The sequence below is a fragment of the Zeus faber genome (assembly GCF_960531495.2).
Source record: "Zeus faber genome assembly, chromosome: 1".
In the NCBI taxonomy this organism is placed as follows: Eukaryota; Metazoa; Chordata; class Actinopteri; order Zeiformes; family Zeidae; genus Zeus; species Zeus faber.
In genome coordinates, this window is record NC_137193.1 from 53,837,910 (window position 1) to 53,857,977 (window position 20,068).

The 20,068-nt window shown below is 41.0% G+C and overlaps 1 protein-coding gene across 1 annotated transcript in view; it reads left to right on the forward strand.

The window, feature by feature from the left end:
- Positions 1 to 1,326: 1,326 nt before the first annotated feature.
- nhsa (Nance-Horan syndrome a (congenital cataracts and dental anomalies)) overlaps positions 1,327 to 20,068 on the forward strand; it is a gene marked incomplete at both ends in the record, with an annotated part of 56,547 nt that continues 37,805 nt past the window's right edge. The window contains one exon of the mRNA XM_079997508.1: positions 1,327 to 1,606. Coding sequence (XP_079853634.1) covers positions 1,327 to 1,606 — 280 coding nt within the window. The remainder of the gene's footprint in view (positions 1,607 to 20,068) is intronic.

Sequence of the window (20,068 nt, forward strand, 5' to 3'; positions counted from 1 at the left end):
CGACCTACGCCCTGTGGAGTGCATAGCATTTGCTACACGTCGACAGACAACTTGAGCCGATGCTGCATTTAAGGAAACCCGGAAAACTGTAACTTGTGCTGTGTTTAATCAAACTCTGAAAGCTATAATCAGTCACAGATGGCGTTTTTGCACCGCAGCGAGGTCTAAGAACTTTGGAGGAACCTTCCTTTTCTTTTGTGTCCACACTGTATGATCCAGAGACCAATTGTAATTGTTTAAACACTGTTCTTGAGGGACATTTAAACTAAACCACACAAGAGGAACATTGAATGACGTAGGTTCATGGTGATACTTAAAAACATGTTTAAAACATTAACAATAACCGACAAAATAAGAGGCTTTATTTAAAGTAAGCATTTCTTTATTTATACACAATTTATTTACAAAATATGAAATTGTCATGAAGAAAAATGAGAAAAAAAACAGCGTCCCTCTGCCCCAACCCCGACGTGGACACGGCGCCTCGGAGCGACCTTCGATCACGACAGGTTTTCCTCAGTGCGACTGGCGACGGAACCTCGGAAAACTGTAGTACGTACCAAACTTGACTAGACTGGACCCAGTGCCTGCAGCTATATTTATTATTATTATTATTATTATTATTATTATTATTATTATTATTATTATTATACTTCATTTGTCTCGGGAGGGAAGTTGCGTTGTCACAGCAGCACACGTCACAAACGATAGGCAACGAAAATAAAGTACATGAAAAATAGGTGGGGAAAAAAAAACAACCAATAAACTTGAAAATGAATTAAAAAAAAATTATAACAACAATAAATCTCCGTATCAACAATTCACCTTCTGACAACAAGTAGGAACGTCGTGCAGGCTTGCGCAAATAGAGAGTAGTACGAACGGGGAAAGTATGAATACAAATAAAAAATAGTAACGAAATAAAAAGTTAAACGCACACATAAATACACGTTGACGTATATTGGTGGGCCGGTGGGAGAGCACGTGCCGTGCAGTCCGGATCCAGTGATCCAGTAAGACCGCCGGCCCGGGTTTTGGCCCCGCCCCCTTTTAAAAACCACCTCCAGTGTGGAGCGCTGGAGAGCACACGGGCACGTAGCAGCGGCGGGAGAGCGGGGAGAGTCCTCCACAACTATGCGTTTCCCTCACAGGAGCGATGGGGCTGTCCACGGCTGAACACTGAAAAACTGGATTAGGGGCTGGCGGTGGCGGGGAGGGGTGGGGGGGGGTGGGGAAGGCATTAATAACTTTTTCCTCTGTTGACTCACTCCTGAGTCCGTTTTCCGTTGGATTATTATTCGCAGTCCCGTCAACAACAACGACAAGATGCCCTTCGCCAAGAGAGCCGTCGAGCCCCAGCTCCTGTGCCGGCGTGCGGTCCCGCACGGGGACGGCTTCCCGCTGGAGGACCTGTGCTCCATCAGTAACGTGGCTCTATCGCGGACCCTGCGACAGCTGTCGGACCTGGCCCGGCACGCCTGCTCCCTCTTCCAGGAGCTGGAGGACGACATCGTATCGACCGGCCACCGGGTCCGAGGACTCCAGAACAAGATAGCCAAACTGCAGCACGCCGGCTCCGTGCTGGACCCCAAGCAGGAGCCAGTGCGTGAGTACCTCACTGTCCGCACGGAACGCGGAGCAACTTATTATGCGTTGGCTTGAGACCAGTCTAACTACTTCGCTTTAAATATAATACAAACTCCTGAAAAGTGTGTTATTTTGGAGTCCCGCTGCTGCTTTCATTCTGTTGAGCTCCGGGGGTGTGTTGGGGTTTCAGGCGCACGTTTTTCTAAACAAACATTTATAACAGTGACAGAACACCGTGAGACGAGACTGGGCAAATGATACCAATGCTTGTAGTTTCTCCCATTCATCCCGGTGACAGCCCTGGTGTAATTTTCACAATTTGGAGCCTAAAATGTGTAGCATACTATTATAACACACATACTACCAACAGTCCAGTGGGGGAAGTTTTAGCTATCTAGTGAGGCGGTTTGTTCCAAAGTGTCTGACAGTGTCTGTTGTAGGGGACCACATTGTTCAGGTGTCTAAATGTGTGTTTGTAAGTTTCTCCCAGTACCATACTGTTGTTAGCTGCCAAGGTGTATAATAAATGCTGATGATTGCTCAGCATGTGGGCTTTGATCCATTCTTCACTCTTCTCTCTGCCCCCTCTGCAGTTTCTTGGGCTTATGTTTGCTTTGGTGATGCATGATTGTGTGATGTGCATTTTATTTGGAGTCTGCTTACCCTGTGAACCCAGACTTTTCTTAGACACTCTTAGTAAATAAAGTGCACCATTGTAGCTATAGGGGTACGATGGCTTGTCCTGGTGACAAATTTGTGCAAATTTGGTCCTTGCAGGGCACCACCTGCCCGACAGAAAATGTGTAAAGGTACAAAGTTGTACCTCATTTTCTGCAGGCTGTTTGTCACGCCCAGTTTAGACCATACAGGCCTTTGCATGTTTGTCGAGCTCTGCTTCCTGTGGTCTGTGGATGGATCAGTTCACCCCCTGGGTATTTGGCAGCTCCCCTCATAAAGACCACAACGCAAATAGAGAAAGACAGACTCCTCTAAAGCAGTGTTGTAAAAGGTCAAAATGGTAAAAACACGCCTGGTCTTCTCTTCTTACCTCGCCGACTCACATTTATCAACTTCCCTGAGTTTGTATTCATCACGTTTATTAGAGGGAATAGGCCTATCATGTGAAGAACCCTGCATGCTGCTTTGCTGTAGCGGATTAGACAGTCCCATTCTGCATTGACATGACATGACATTATGTTTTAAATATGCAATTACATGCTGTTTTTTTTACACTTATTCTTACCACAAACCCCACTCTTCCCACTCTGCGTGAGGTGTAAATATTCAAATTCAACTGACCTTACTACTTCTAGTTTCCAGTGAATAGGGTCATGCATATAAGATGATGTCTTTGAGAGGGTGCTCTTGCTGTGTTACCATGTCACCACTTTGCCTGGCAAAGCCTAATTCATCTTAATTGTTCTTTTAATATTAATGGCTCACAAGCATCCCAAAACAACAGGGCCCCCTCCCTAATCTGAATGACAATTAGTGTAAATGGAGCAGTTCAGTGTGGGTGGTGTGAGCTTTTGTAGTACGGCTACATTATTCTCCTGGGAAGTGACCACTGGAGGACACAGCTCTTGACATAATATCACACAAAATAAGTTTGTGGGACATTGTTAAACCTGTCTTTTTTTACAAGTTTGCCTATTTCACATGCATCGGTTCATAGCACTAGCCACCAATCCCCAGGGTGCATAAAATAGTAATTACCACTCTTTTCCCAGTGTGGTGATATGTGTATGCTGGTTTTTGCAGGATGCTCGCACAATTAGATCAAACAACATTGCTGGCTTTAAGTGAAGCATCTCAGGCACCTTCTCCCTCTCACTTCATGTCATATAGACATTTATTTCTATTACGTGGGAATACTTGCTCAGTGACTTATACTGATTACTCGCAAATGGTTTTCATTTAGATAGGAAAATAACAAGAACCATGTCCTTAAGCAAGGGCGCCCTTTGTTGCTTAAGTAAAAAAACAAAATAAAAAGATTCCTAGTTACTGTTTCCCCCTCTCTGTCGCTCTCTGTCTCTACCCGCTTTTCACATCACATTAACACTCAGACACCGTCCCCAAAACACACACCCACCCACAGCAGGCGCCTGGCGTGAATCCCTCCCACTTGTGTTTTGACTGCTGCCCTGTGACACTCCATCAGTGGGTGTGTTGCGCTCCCCTCAGACCCTTTCAAAGAGCCCGGGCACTTGATTAAGCATATTATTGGCTAGAGCACTTGGATATGTTTTGAATTACACTGGTTGAATATGTCCCGGGAGCCATAATGTATTTTGGGGCCTTTTCTGGCTTTCTCATCCAAAAGCACATGGCTAAAGGCGTGCAAAATTCCCGACACAAGGTTATGCCAGACACCACCACTGAACACTGAATCGAGAAGACGAGAGGGCTTGGAATTCCTGAGAAGGAAATATTCAATAACTCCTCTCCAAGTTTCTCCCACCATCTCTTTTATCGATACTCCCTCTTTTAGAGGATCAGCAAACCAGAGGGTACACAGTCAACAACAGCTTATGTTGCATTGGCTGGCAATGTCTGAAGATTGAAATCAACAAGGACTGAAATTACCGCCCTATTTTATATGAAGAAATGTTAAACATTTGTTCCAGGTTTTTGAATTAACTTGAGCTGGGCCATTTATTTTTCCATCTTGTGAAAAAATAGGTAGGTATGTTTAAAATGTGTGTTGGACATCAACAATGTGTATCTTACATTTTACAGAGAGCAGACCAAAGAGAAATTGGCAGTTGCAATGTGGCCTATTTTGAGTTGTTAATTGTTTCGGCAGCCAGGCCAGGCATAGGTCTGTATCTCTAAATTCCAGCTTGAATTATGTCTTTGGACGTTAAAATGTTGTTTTCGTCTTGTTGAATAGATCATCTTTTATGGATGTGAGACATGTTAATTGCCATCTTAGGGGAAATATATATCAAGTGGTTATCCCATTTGTTCCATTAAGCCCATTAAGTCCAGAACCATCATGATATATAATGCAATAGCTCAATTGCTTCTTTGTTTTTGGCCCATTTGGACCACCATATTTACTAATTTGTAATATACTGTATATACAAGATCGTGCCATAGACTGGGTCAGCTATATCTTTCCACTTCTTTGCATAATACAAGCTAAAAGCTGATCTTGGCCTCAAATGTTGTATGGATCAGTGTGCCCCTCTGAAACAACACCTGCAGTGATAATATCCACCATGCATTTTGGTTTTGTGTTTACCTTCTCTTCAGTGCCTTTGTCCTCATTCTCAGTGGCCAGCAGAGCGGGTGGAGGGATAGGTGTAGAGCTATTGGAGCTGGCCCAGATATCTACATTATCCTACTCACAGCCCCCTGAACGAGTCCAGCCATTACTGTGACTTTGATTTGCTAAGTGCGGTTGTCCATGTGAATCAATGCAAACACAGTGTAAGTTCAATGTCAATCAATGTAGAAATGTATTACACAGCATGGATAATGGTGAGCTGAAATATACATGGTTTGTCAGTTCATACATGCTGTTCACACCACACAATAGTAGGACATTTTGTCATTCCGCAATAATCATCATGCAGTTAAGGTCCACAGATAAAGAAGGATCCAAAATCATGTAAAAATAAACTGAAAACATATTTGGTTAGAGGGGGCATTTAACTAATTATGTTTGTGTCATGCTATTAACATTTTCAGAATTTTCACACAGGGTTTTATATCTTCACAACTGTTAATAATGTTGGGCATTCCCATGAGAAGTAGTTATGTACCTTGCACTGTGGACAATCTCCCCTCAGTATTGAGTTCCAAATTACCATGATGTATGGATAAACAAGAAAATGGATCATCTGCTATGAATTAAACATTGTTTTGTGCAATTTCAGTAGTTGCTATTTGATGATGTATGTTTACTGTCATTTAATTTCCTTTCCTTCCTTAATTTTTTAATTAATTTCCCTCTGGGATTATTAAAGTATTTCTGATTCTGATTCTGATTAAAATAAAACAAACAAGTTTGCTGTGGTTAAAATGCCATTTCACCTTTTTTCATTTTCATTTTTATAGTGAAACCAACCTTGTAAGCAGGCAGGGCACAAGCATATGCTATTTGTTTTTGCAAAAAAAGGGAATTTTTTTTATGGGTGTCAAGTAAGAACTACCTTCTACACTCTCTTTTCCGAGATTAATTGTAAAATTTTAGTGTGTTATCATGCCAATCGAGTGAAATCTAAGAAAAAAGGAAATCGACAATGAAAAGCTAACCATTTTAAGTAACTAAAATGATTACCATTAATGACAAACATATGATTTAAGCTAAATATTTACAGTATAAATTAGTGCAAATCAAGCAACCGTGATCAATCGTTAAGCAAAAGATGCAGTTTTTGCATTCAGTCACTCTGGCAGCTCATTCTGCTCCTTCAAGAGAAAACAAAAGTGGAATCCTAGCACAAACTTTCTGTGCCAAAACGCTTAGTTTGTTACTTGCAAAATTACTGTTTCAACTTGAAAACGTTTAGAACCTGATGGACCAAGTGCCATAAGATATTTTTTATATTCGACTTATTTTATTAAAAAAAAATTATTTCCTCCTTATCTTTGCCTTGTTATTTAATCTTTTTATGCCCGCTTCGTAGTTGTTGCCTGTCATGCCCTAAGAATTTCATTGTACCGAATGACCTTGTGTTGTACTGTACACTTGACAAATAAAACACTTTGAACTTTGAACTTTGAAGAGAGACACGTGCAGATTAAAAAACACCCAAAGACTTAAATACGCGCAATAACACAGATAACGACAGAGACGATTCATTTTCCCCATAGAGATATTCCTTTGAAACCATGTCTATAATTGGGCAATGTTGACATACAACGTACTAGGTCAGTGGCACATGACCGGTGTCCATCAAAACTCATAGAGCCATGTGATGATTTCTGTAATGACTTCGAGTCATGCAAGTATTTTTCCTAAATATTTAATTTTGATGTGAAATGAGAGGTATTAGGGTATCGGCATAACTTATACGTAGACCTACATTTTTAAAGATTATGCAAACATGCGTGAACAGACCCTTGAAGTTATCAGGCTTGGTTAAAGAGAGGGGAACGAGAGGGAAAGAAAGACATGGGGGTTTTAAATCACTACGACAAAGAAACACAGTGCATCCCAGATCAGATTTTATGATAGGGCAGACATCCCCTCGTCTCTTTTTCTCTTTCATTATCACAACTGTAGGCATATTTCAGCAGGTCTAGACAACCTGCCACTGACATACTACCTCTGTTAATTATAGAGTAGATTTCAAAGACTTCCTCACTCACTCCTACTCCAATCCCCTCTTTCGAGACAAGCGGAGGATGTAGACAGTCTTGATGCTTCAACGTGGTGTTTTCATTTGAATCTCTCGGAGCTGATGTCATTTTTCAACCTTTCTTCCGCCTGTAGGCCAATGTGGCCCCCATATTGGAGGAGTTGTCTGGATGGTGACAGGGGATTGAAGGTAGTACAAAAGTAGTAGTACAAAAGTATTAAATATGTCATTACCAGAAAATTACTTTTAATGAATGTTTGACATTGAAATTAGTAGCTGTTATTACTATTAAAAGTACCGTTTCAGTGGGCTCTGCGGACTCCATTAAATTTGTGTGCTTCTCAGCACCTCTGCTCTTTGTGGATTGCCTGGCCTGCCATTGAAGTGGTTTCTGCTGAAGCATTCTGTCAAGTCAAGCATTCCAAAAAGCCAGCGACCAGGAAACCACAATGCTTGCTTGCACTTCTGGGACCTTGTACCCCACACATGCTCCCTAAATTGGGCTGACTGACTGCTGTGATTATGGGAGGGTGAGATGGAAAAGAGGTGACCCAGAGAAGGCCGAAGGTGTGCTTGTTTATGAAAAGAGGCATTTTGTTAAAAAGCAAAGTTTATGTTTTTGGCCTGGGGGAAATGTGTGTGTGAGTGACTTATGTACATTCCTGTGGCGAGACCTTGGGTGAGGGCAAGTGCTTCTGAATGTGTGCCTCTGAAGATCACCACTCACGCTGGTGTACCTTGTGTTTTCAGGTAAATAGGATAACATTAATGTGTTGTGGAATAGTTTATTGTATGAAAAAATCTTTATTGAATGGCTTATGTTCTAATTTTCTTTTATTTGGTTTATCAGATCTGACTTACCTGATATTTAGCTTTAGATTTACCAAACATGTATATTTGTTCAGTGGAGATTGTTTCTGCACCAGCTTTTCTAAAGTTGCATTCCGTGATGGACTTCCATCATGCATGTAATTGGACGCATGCACACACACACACACACACACACACACACACACACACACGCACACACGCACACGCGCACACGCACACGCGCACACTCTGACACACCCACAAGAATCCCCAGTGTAATGGTTCAGTTTGTTAAACAACGCCCCCCACTACTCTTGACTCTATATGGAGTTGTGAGTGCTGGGTACAAGGCACCAAAGGACAATAAGCATGTCTTAAAGAAAAGGTGGGGCAGAGTCATTTACCCCTGACCTCAAAAGCCCCCTGACCTCCCAACCCCCTCCTGTCCCCTGAAAAGACAAAAGAGTAAACACAGCCACTCCTCCCCTGCCCATCACTCACGTCCTAAATAGTTGTCCATCTAATTAGAGTAGATTTAACGTTTGACATTACGCTGTAAAGTCACAGGTCAGTGGATGTGCAATACCTACTAACTATGTCCTGGTTTGACTACCAAAAGAATGATTTTTTATATGCTTGACCACAGAGGAGGTGAGCCATACATGGATGCATGGCTAGTTTATTTTATCATAGTATCACACACTACACTACACTACACTTAAATAAACCATTGGAAACATCCTCATCAAGCTACATAACATACATTTATTTTTAAGTTATTTTTTATTATTACATTTGTTCTGTTACCATGCTGTCCATTCATGCATTTTACAGAAAGAATGTTACATCACAACTTAACTGAGTCAACCTCCGCCCTCCTGGCAAATTATTATCTGCCCTACCCGACACTTAGCTTTTGTACTATTTCATGATCATGCAGTTCAACCCTCCCAAAAAACTATTTTGAAAAATAACCCACTGAAAAATGATTTGTATGACCTCATCTATACTTTTTCAGCATCATGAAAGGCATTATTTTCCACTCCAGATTGACAATAAAAAAATGATTTTCCAGTTTCTTTTTGGAAAAAAAAATCTGATATATCGAACACTTCAGCTTTTCTTTCATAAGATATAATAGATTCTGAGTTAAAGTGAATTAAATTCTACTTCTTCTGTGGAATGTGTGAATGACTGGCCCTGGAATAGCCCTTTCCATGGCAACCTGAAGAAATACTGACCAAGCACAGGGCAGTAAAAGTATTGTCAAGCAATCTGTGCACCTTGTCTCTGCTGGCCCACCTGCCTGCGTTTCCTCATAACTCAAGTCTTTAAATGATATGATCTCCCACCCGGCTCTTGTGATCCTATACAGGTCCTCTGCAAAAGCCCACCCCCATCACAAAGGCAGACTTACCCATTACGCAAAGGAATTACCCTTTCGGGATCTGGGCTGGTTCTTGCAGGCAGAGGATGAGAAAATTCAATGAAAAGTAATATGATGATAAACCTTCAACTCTTAAGTCTGACTCGCTTACTGCACGTTCACTAAGGGAGTATGAGACAGAAGAAAGCAAGCTCTGTAATTGACGAAAATTCATAGGCCTAAGCAAAAAGGACCAAAGAGATGGTTCCTCTGATACAACTTGATGGACAAAATGATTGTAAAACGATCTTCTCATGTGAAAATAAGACACGTTTAAGGGTTTGGGAAATACGACACGAAGACAATGTGTTGAAAAATGGGTTGGTATTTGAACAGGAAGTCTGTGTGAAGGCAGTCCTTGCCATGCAGGTGTTTAGACTGGGATTTGACTGGTATGTGAACTCCCTGCACCTCACCTCCATGTGAGAGCCTCTGGATGATCCAGGGAGATGCTTTCAAGTTGAAAGAACGTTTCTTAAATCATACCGCCATCACACAATTAGTTAAGCTATTTATAGTTAGTTTGCGATACTATTAAAAAGGTGAATGTCTTTCTTCTCTTTGTAAACATTCGTTTATTTGTTAGTTATTAATGATACAAGTAATTTGACAGCCTCCATCAAGTTAATAACAGAATTACATCTTTCGAATCTGGTCTACATTTCTCTTTACCACACCATTATCTTTTATTTTATAATTGCCTTTAACAGTGTTTGGTCTCACCTGATTATTTTCCACCACAAGCTTCAGCCCATTTCACCTCAGAAGTGACATTTATTTTAGAAATAATGCAACAGGTTTAAATAACAGGATTGTGGCCACACTCGTCAAACTAAAAAGAACAGTGTATTTGTTAAAAATCAACGTGTTTCGGCACACGGCCTGCATCAGGGTCATGCACAATGAAAGGTCTGAAGGCCATGTGCGTGTTGATTACATACATTTTTGAATACATGAATACTTTTTTCTTATTAATTCTACAAGTGGGACTGGAATGCGTTGTTCTTTAAAATCTTCCTAATCATCCGAGGCACCTTGGTTATCATGTCCCGGATCATTAATTTTATTTAAAAAATACGCATACAGTACATCATCTTTTTATATACTGTCGGGTAGTGTGATTTTTAATATTCTGCAATGCTTCCTTACATTCATTGGATCAAAATGTGACAAAACATCAACAAAGGCATTGCAAAAACGCACCCCTTTGCATTAATTCATTTCAACCTAAAACTAAAACTATGACATTTCACTGCATATATGTATGTGTTGTATGTATATGTATGCGACAAATAAACCTCTTGAATCTTGAATCTGAAAGCTAAAACCCAGCTTTTCTGCAGACAATCTCAGTCCTTTTAGGGCAGGCTTGCTCTGCTTTGTCTTATCTGCTGCCTGCTGTGTCCCAACCATCCTGTTGGCCTTCACATGTCACACTGATTTACACTTTGTGAAAATAAGGGAACACACCGTCTAGCAAGCTGGTGAAGCGTTTGCGAACAAGCGTCACTTGACCTGGATACAGCAGTCTTGGTGCTCTGCTTATTGTCACTTAAACAGCTTTTCTTCCCATGAGCACAATCACTATCCAGGGCTCATTTTTTTTAAACACCATCTTAGTCCTCCAGCCTCTCAGATCTGTCTGCATGAGGAAACAATGGCGATTCCTTCCCGCTGCACCAATGCTTCACCGAAGGATTTTGAGTTTTACTTCACCTGTGCTAGTTCTCTGTCAGATGTGCATACATTTAGGTCTCCAGATAAGATGGTTGTTGCATAGTGACTGTCCCTAGGTCTCCCCAGGCATGGCTGACCAGGTCAACCTGATAAGACTACTCTTTTACATCTCACTCCCCTGTTCTTCATGCTCTGGCAGACATGCAATTTCACCCTCCTGCATTGGCTCTTGTTCCTCATTTCTTTCAATTATTTTATCCTCAAGGATTTTTCCGAGCCATCCTGCTTCTCTTTATTTTTTGCCAGCAATTTCTGTTTCCCTTCTCCCTCAGGCATTTTTTATACTTTCTCCTTCTCTGAGTGCATGAAGTCTCGCAGTTTCTCTGTCTGTTTCCTTTCCTTTGTTTTTTCCTTGAGTTTTCTTTCTTCTCTGTTTCTCCGTTTCCCTCTTTTTCTGCGTGTTTTCTCTGGCACTCATTTCTCTACTGTGGCTCAAAATTGTCATCACAGGTTCACAACTTCACATATCAACATAGAAATCTTTCTGTACTGTGTACTAACTCTGTACAAACTTGATATTCTGTGCTCTTAACTTTACATCTTCAGCATAATATTGCTTTTGTTCGTGGGAATCATTTTCTTGTCTTTAATTTGGAAAGTAGTCAAAGGAATACATGTTTATGCATCTGAACTTCACAGTCAAATGAATCGTCAAATATTCCATGACAGAGCCTGAAGCGACAAGAGCACTGATCTGTTTTCCCAGGAAACCCCTCATTGTATTGTATATGTTGTTACGGCTGCTTCTTCACTATCCCAGATTTCATTTTAAAATTGGCGAAATAAGAACTGCCTATCCACCCATTCAATATACCTTTAAGAAACGGATTGCTTGCGCTAAAGCGAGATCCTATTACCAATTTGAACTTTGCCGTCAAAGTGGTCGTCTGGGAGTTCTTGCTTAGAGGGGACTTCCACTGACATCCGAGCACTGGAAACATGTATTGAACAAGACACGTTTTTGTTCTTTCTTCAACAGCGATTACGGGCCATAAAGAGTTGAAGTTCCAAACCTTCCCACCCGGCATAACAACTTTAAAACTGGTTGTTAAAAATCATATTTAACATTGATCATGTTTGCAAAAGAATAAGGTTGAATTTTTCCAAATTTTCAATTATGGTAAACATCTGTTGGTAGGAGTTTTATATGTATTTTCTTTCTATGTACAGACACTGTAGAGCAAAAGTCCAACTTTTGGAAAATATAGATGTGATATAAAATATAGCCACAATGCCCACAATCTTGCCATGCTTTGTGCACATGGCGTCATGATGAAAAAATATAAAATACCATCTCTGTACATGGCCAGACATAGAAAATAAATGATGCACTAATTAACTAATGTTGAACACAGTGGCGGCTTGTTCCTGTGTTTCTCGATATTTACCAGTAGAAGCTGAGAGTTGGCACGTATACAGTATATAACGGGCAGGGATGAAAAATGAAATTGGTTTGGAGTGGGTATGAGTTTAGGCTGGGAAGGGGCACAAATCTACCCTGGTTGAATATTTCCTTTCAATAGAATGAGCACTCAGCAAAAAGGGAACGGGCGGTGAACCCCCACCACCATGTGAGTGGTGGTGAAAGCTTGCAGAACAGATACACCAATTAAAACTTTCTAGCCAAAGCCTGTTTTTCCTTTTAATCTTCCATCAAAGCACCCATCAGCTATTGTGATGTTGTGCCCAGTCTATCTGGGCACAACATCCGCACCAGGCAACTTGCCACCACAAAGCAAATAAGGAGCTTGATACATTGTTATACCAATGATGTGCGCATTATTTTCCTTTCTTTTCTCGCCCTTGTGGAAAAAGACAAAAACAAGAAATGGAACATCTCCACATTTAAATACTTAGTTTCTTTGAATAGAATTATGCACTTATTGACCAGAACAAAAAACATTTAGGGGAAAAATAGAACAGTCTGAAAATGTAGTCTCTGGATATAATACATGCTCTGCTCCTATTGTTATTATTTTGGCAACTGTATTAAGAATCGTGGCTCCAGTGAGTATAAGGGATGAATGGCAAACCAGTCTGCTCTGAAGATTTTCAAGAACAAAAGTGGCTTCATACAGAGTTTGGTATTTGGGTAATCCTTTCATGTTGCTGCATAACAGGTGTATAACGATCACAGCGGTGGCAGGGCCAGAGGTCATCACTGCGAGCAGAAATGTTTTTGTTATGATTTGAAATATGATCTTTCGGCTCTTTCAGTGCAAGCTATTCATTCGGAAGCTATTTGAGATTTATGCTGAATATCGTTAACATTCCTCATTTGAATACATATACAGTGAACATTATTTCAGATAAGACTTTTTTTGTCATGTTTAAGCAATGTTTCAATTTTTTTTTATAGTCTTGTGTTTTTTTTATGTATTCACTGCCAGACACTGGAAAAACAGTTATTAGGAACAGCTTTCTCACGGTGAGTCATTTATGGGAAGTCCAAAGGCTGTTGACCCTAGTTGCAGACTATTGCGGGATCAGTGTGGTGTGGGCTTGTCTACATCAGCTCATCTCTAGAGAGTATTCCTAAAGTCCAAAAATGCTACTTGGAGACAGTGCACTGTGGAAAATACCTTGGGGTGCCGTGTTATTACCAGCTCGACTCTCTCTGCTAAGAGATGGATAAGCTTCATCTGTTGACACTCAGCCAAGTCTGGTGCTTGTAACACCGGGGAAGGTGTCTTTCATTAGCGGCAGGACTTTAATTCACAGTTACTCCGCCCACAAACTCCCAATAGTACCACCAAAGTGTAACCAGACTTTTGTGTGTTTATGAGTGCGCACGTCCTTTTACTGTGCGGGAAGCTGAGATGTTTAATAAAACATTCTCTCCTTCCAAACTCCCCATGCTGCTGCTGCTACTTCGCCTGACATCTTTACATGATTTCTGATAAAACCTAGTCTAGAATTTTATGAGACCAATTGTACAGATCCTATAAAGAAAATAAGAAAACTGCCTACTGACCAAAAGTAATGTACAGATTTGTGCCGTTTGCTGTATTTCGGCTATATATTTTCCCAGCATGACACTGTGTAGCTTTAATAGCAAAGCCTGACATTACTGTGCCAGGGCGAGGGCTTTGATTCCCACTGGGGCTAATGATGGTACTTTGAGGCACACTGGATTAGTGTCAAACCAATGGCCTGAGTTATGGTGAACAGCACATGCGTCATCAAGCAATTGGTGGGATGCATGAAACATATACACTCCCTAGAGTAATGAATTGAATTGGATGCTGCAGCGCAGTCCGTATTCTGAAATACACTATGTGATGTTTGTTAGTGCGGCTGGATGTGGCACAATCATTTTCCTCAGACGGCACATTATTCTCAGAGTCAGTTGTCACTTCTTCACAGCCAAGAGCTGAATCCCTGCATGGTGTGGGTACAACAAACATTGCTCTGTTTGCCAAAACAGCGGCCGCATTTCCCACCAGGAGCTTCTTCACAAGGATAAAGTTTAGATGCATTAGAGGATGAGAGTAGAAGAGAGGGGATCAGGGAAACTTGGCTGTCTGATATGCAAAGCTATGGGGGAAAGCATCTGTGCAAATTAAATTGAGAGCAAGCCTTGAATGGATACCGCACCAAAACAGACGGGAGTTGGGAATAGGGTCTCCCCTTACAGATTTCATTGTACATGCAGGAGACACACCAGCTGGCTGGCCGCTGGGAAGTTTTGTGAGAGTCATTACGCCTTCATTGAGGGACACAATGCTGGGGAGTATTGATAAAAACCCATAGCTGCGCGTTCCAGCCCCCTGCGCTCCAGCTCCAGGCCAGGGTCACAGCTTCCTTGCTAGGATATCGTCTGGGAAGCGCCTGCCAGCCACTTGGCAGCAAGGGGTCAGGGTCACAGCACCTGCCTTAAGTACGCCAGCAGGAAGTCTCCATTTAGTTCTGTCTAGGCGGTTACCATGGCAGCGCCTCAGCTAAAGGAAGAAATGGCCCAATTGAACCCGTGTGGCAGGACATATTCATTGCCTTCAATTTGTGTGCAACCTTTATCTTACTGCATGTGTCCTCAAAGTGTGTCTCTGAATATTTACAAGTTTACGATCCTACTGTTTGTTACTTCTCCAACCAAATGCTTGTGATGGAAATCTCATATTCATCATTCCGCTGACTCCCATTTATTCCTGTCATAAATATGTTTTTCCTTGTTGACTCAATGGCCTCCCTTGTTAATTTATACAGGGTTGACACTGTTGTGGATGAGCTACAACAACAGTGTTTTAAACGGGACCTATTATGAAATACTCACTCTGTCAGTTTTGGTCTCTCAGTTTTTTGTGGGCAACCTTTGTCAGAAAACATCTGAGTAACTCAACAAACACATTTTTTTAAAGAAAGAGGAATAAATACCAACCGTCCGTAAAGAAACTGCAGACGGTGGAAAAGTAAGTAAAAAATAATTCAGTGTTTTTATTGTAGATGTATTTATTTATTTTATTTTATTTTCCGACGCTTACATGAAACAAAAAATCTTGGTGCGTCACGGTGCAGTGTCCGTGTTATCCACAAGCTTGGAGCACGGCAACGAAAAGTCGGAACTTACATTTAAATTAGGCCTTGTAGATCTAATATGAGTGATGATTCAGCAACTGGATTGCATATTTCTTGCCTCAAATGCATTCAGATACAGATTTTGGTGGACCGATAAGGTGAAATCAGTTAAAGTTACAGAGTAAAGTAAAGCAAGTAAAGTAAAAGCAAGTAAAGCAAAGTAAAACAACAAAACCTGGAAGCCATGCTCAAATGCCATTGACTCACAGAACCCAGAACTTGCGTTTAAACCCCATTGGCTCACAGAACTCTGGGCCTCGGGAAGTGGGCTCCTCCCACCAAAAAACAGCCTGTTTTGGAACTTGATGGTATAGAGGTATGTTAGAATGGCTAGAATGCATAATCTAAGTGGTATGTTCAGCAAAAAAAACTTTAAAAACATGTTTTGGGGACCTCAGAGACCTATATTAACGTGTGTATAAAGGTGTTCTGTGTATGTTTTTGGAAGGAAAGTTTGAAGGGGAACACAGAGAGGTGGATCAAAGTGGACTTCACACTGACGTATGAGAGTAACAACATAATCAATGGCATCTGCAGATTGTTGAAAGGAATCCAGGTTGCAGACTGAAGGTCAGCAAAGAAAACAGCAGGCTCCAGAGAAAGTTATCAGGATTTCACGGAAAACTATCCATGATGTTTGTGTGGATTTAAATATAAATATACAACTCTGCACCAGTCAATATTGTTATGACTCAGCAAGGTCAGAAACAGTTTCTGTTTTTGTTTTTTTTGTTGAACTAATCTTTTCTCACTGTCTGTGTGGGGTCTTATACAGTTGTATGATCATAACCAGATCCTATCAGGTTAACCCTGTAACTGAAAGTAGGGACCTGTGGTCCCCATATTGTGGGGACCATCTGTGACTCTGCAGATGGCACTGCTTGTTAAAGTGGGCCGTGGTGCGATCCTGTCTACCCAGGACAGGACAATGGAGATTAGGGGTGTCTGATCTCTAGGTTTAAGCACAGTCTCAGGATGGCAGATCACAGGGTGGGGTGCCCTCCGGTGGGGTGTCCTCCCTTATCTTCAAATCATACCGATGCAGTGTCCCACAAATTAGGGAATGACTGTACATACGTTACAATTATTGTGATATTGGGACCATATGTTATTGTCTCTTCAAAACTTTTCCCTTCTCTATGTGAAAGAGGGTGATTTGCATGCCAAGTGTGAGCTTAGTTGTAAGTTTGTCCTCAAAATTGTGCTTGTATAGTCCCTGTTGTGTGGTAAATTAGATTTATACTTGTTTGCCCTTAATTGCAATCGCTGTGTGCTATTGATGCTATTGCCTTGATATACCGTTCACGGATAGTTTAATAGAAAACGCAGTAAGTTAAAAGTCATCTCCAAATTTGTCAAAATCATTGTTGATTCTAGTGCTCTGCCGGTGAGCTATGTGGTACACACACTCTGGATGGATGCCAGGGTGAGACACACTGTAGTAGGCTGGCAGATGGTCTGCAAAAGATACAGTTTATATTGGGGCCAACAGACTAGATACGTGTATGTCGTATTTTACGTTTGTTTAGTCCGGTTTTTTAATGAAAATGCCTGCACTTTTGTACTTGATCTGCTGCAGTATCATCTTCCTACTGTTATACCCCTTTCCCACTGCACCAAAAACCCGGTAACAATAATAAGCACAGGTTAAAAATAAATAAATAAATAAAAATAAAAACCCTGTTACACCCGCTAACATCCAGCATTTGTCATCGGTGGGAAAGGAAAGGTTTTAGTCCCAGGTCGAATGACCCTGCAACAGACAGGTTTTAATCGGCTCCACTTCTGATTGGATGTGATGTGAACAGGAAACCTGGGTTGACACGCTAATTTTCACCCCTTTACTGGCGCGATGCCACGCACGTAGGAGTTATGGACGTTGGAGTGTTAATACACACGAATATCCATGTATCATTCGATCATTTCATAGCCAATTTAGAATCCAAAATCAAAATCAGAAGTTATTGACTTTTTTTCCCATATGGGAGACCATGAAATGTTATGAGGGTGGGGATCGCTCCGTGGGGCGCACAGCGGAGAACCTCCACGCTCCCTGCTGGGCTCCGAGCCACTCCAGCACTGCCCCAGCTGGTCTCCGAACCGTAGGAGCATCTCCGCTCCTGCCACCGAAGGACCGGTGCGCACAGCTCAGGCTAAGTAATGGCAGTGTGATGTCTTATTGTTTAGGCACATAATGTGAAAAACCTCACTTGTAGCTAATTTATATCCGGCCATACATCTAACTGCAAGGTTGTCTGAAATCTAACAGTAGTAAAGCCTGATTTTACGCAGTGGGTGAAATGAAAAACAAATAATTCTGGCCATGTGAATGTACAGATAGAGGTCTAGCCATAGTCCATGCAATGAAATTGGGCGTTATTGCAGTCAGCACATGGGAGTTAAGTAAATTCAAGTAAATTGAAGAATATTTTCAGAATTTTCAAATTACCAATCTTGTCGGTACTATTGTGCAGCCATGGCTTTGGGAATCATGTTTAATATTTAGGGATTGCGCAATAATCACCTAGCTGGTTTCTCTTCTCACAGCTTTATTTTTATAACCTTCACCCTGATCGTACAGATATTTGATATGCTAGGAATTAGCCAAGCCTCAGTATATACAACAGAGACTAGTCTACTTCTCTGTTGAGGCAAGACTTGGAATAACTGAGCATATTTAAATCCTCGCCAGGGACTTAAGCAGTCTCAAGAATGGATTTGAGACATTTTCAATCAAAATTATAGATGCTAGACGCAGTAACAGTTGGGCTTTAAACACAGTGAATGTGGTGTGATTGTATATAACACTACACTATGGACATGAGTGATCGACCCTGTCCACTGCCATTTTGGTTAGTTTTTGTGTTCCTTGGTATCATACACCATTATATATGGTCAGATATAATCTATTTGAGATAATATCGTACTTGCAGAGAACTCACCTTATACTTTGTACAATGATTTAACACAACTAAATCAGATTTCATCCAAAACCTACAGTTGCCGATGGTAAATCTCTTGACACGCCTTATTTAGACTGTTAAAGTAAATAAAATTGCAGAGAGTATTCAAAGTTTACGGTCACCTGCAACTCTCCAGAAGTTCTATTCCCTGTCTCCATTACGCAAGAGACTTGAAGCATCACTTGTGTCAGTAGGGTACAATGTGTTGCAAACTGCAGTGAGTACTGGATAATGTGGTCCTTTTCATGATGTCATGCATGTGGTCATGCCATGGGAAAGAACTATGCTGAGCCTCCTTTGGTGAGCATTGGACAGCTGCACATTTTTCCATTGGGTAAATCTCCCGTATGCCTTCAAATGCAATACAAGCCTGTGGTCTATTGTTACTTAAAGAAACATGGAAGGTCCCTTACTATAAAATTAGCCACTTTTCTCATGTTTACAAGTAGCTTCCACGGTTGTTTTGTGGACAACAAAGACTTTCTTTTTATTCTGCTGTTTTTGGGACTGTTCGGCTCTATTAGAAAAGCAACAGAACTGCAGAGAGGAAAGATGTTTAATCAGAAATTGATTTTCTCTTTGGTTCAAATGGTCCCAAACAGGTCCCTACTAAAGCTTATTAGTGCAAGTGATGATGAAGGACACAGTTATCTAAGTTTAGGAGATGCAGAACATAGAATAGGACAATGATTTAGTCCTTCTCCTTCAGTGTGTCCACAATGGAGCCATGTGAAAGATTTCTGCCATCACTAGTGGTTGTACACACAGATTCAGGAAGTGTAGTTTGACCAGAGTGACCATAGATGCCCTAGCTTGAGGTCATTTTTATGGTTGCAATAAACAATGTTGTCACTGTGTCTTGCATCAGATTTTGTTTATCCAGTGATTTCCCCTGGCTGCACATACACACCAGTGCTTATCCATGGACGTGTGGACGGATGAGGATTTTTTTGTCTCTGTGAATTTGTTGTAGTGCATTTATAGCTGATTTCACTTTGTTTTTGATTGTATGTTTAAAAAGGGAGGTGTAGCAACAGAATTTCAAGATACACACACATTTGAATGGTGAAGGAAACAATTCAGTATTAATGCTGGATCATTGATGAATCTACAAATATGGTCAAAATACTTGAGTCAATGTATGAATGTTGTATTGTGTATCAGTCAATGTAATAAGGACATATGTCATTGCTAATGTGCATTTTGTCGAACGAAATAACCTGAAAATGCCCCAGCAATGAAGTAACTTTGTGAGCCCTTTTCAAGTGCAAAAATAATCAGATGTTCACCTGTTCTTTGAGATGTTCTCAGCAGGTTGATCAAATAATTAACCATAACCATAACTTGAGGAAACACCCACTCTTTGTGCTTCAAAAGAGTAGAAATCTGCATTTCCCAAACAAAACTGCAGAACCTCTCCTGCAGGATGCCTCACACCAACCAACAACCAACTGGCAAACTTGTTTATCATGAATTTCTTGTGAATTTGACTTTTATTTGGTGACTGAATTAGTGTGAACTACCACCCACCTACATATGTTGACATATGGCAGGCTTATGTTGGGGCAGACCCTAAAACACTGACACAATGGACCTTCTCATCAGACTTTGAAAAGAGACCAAAGAAAATGAGTCATAAGCTGTCATAAAGAGGT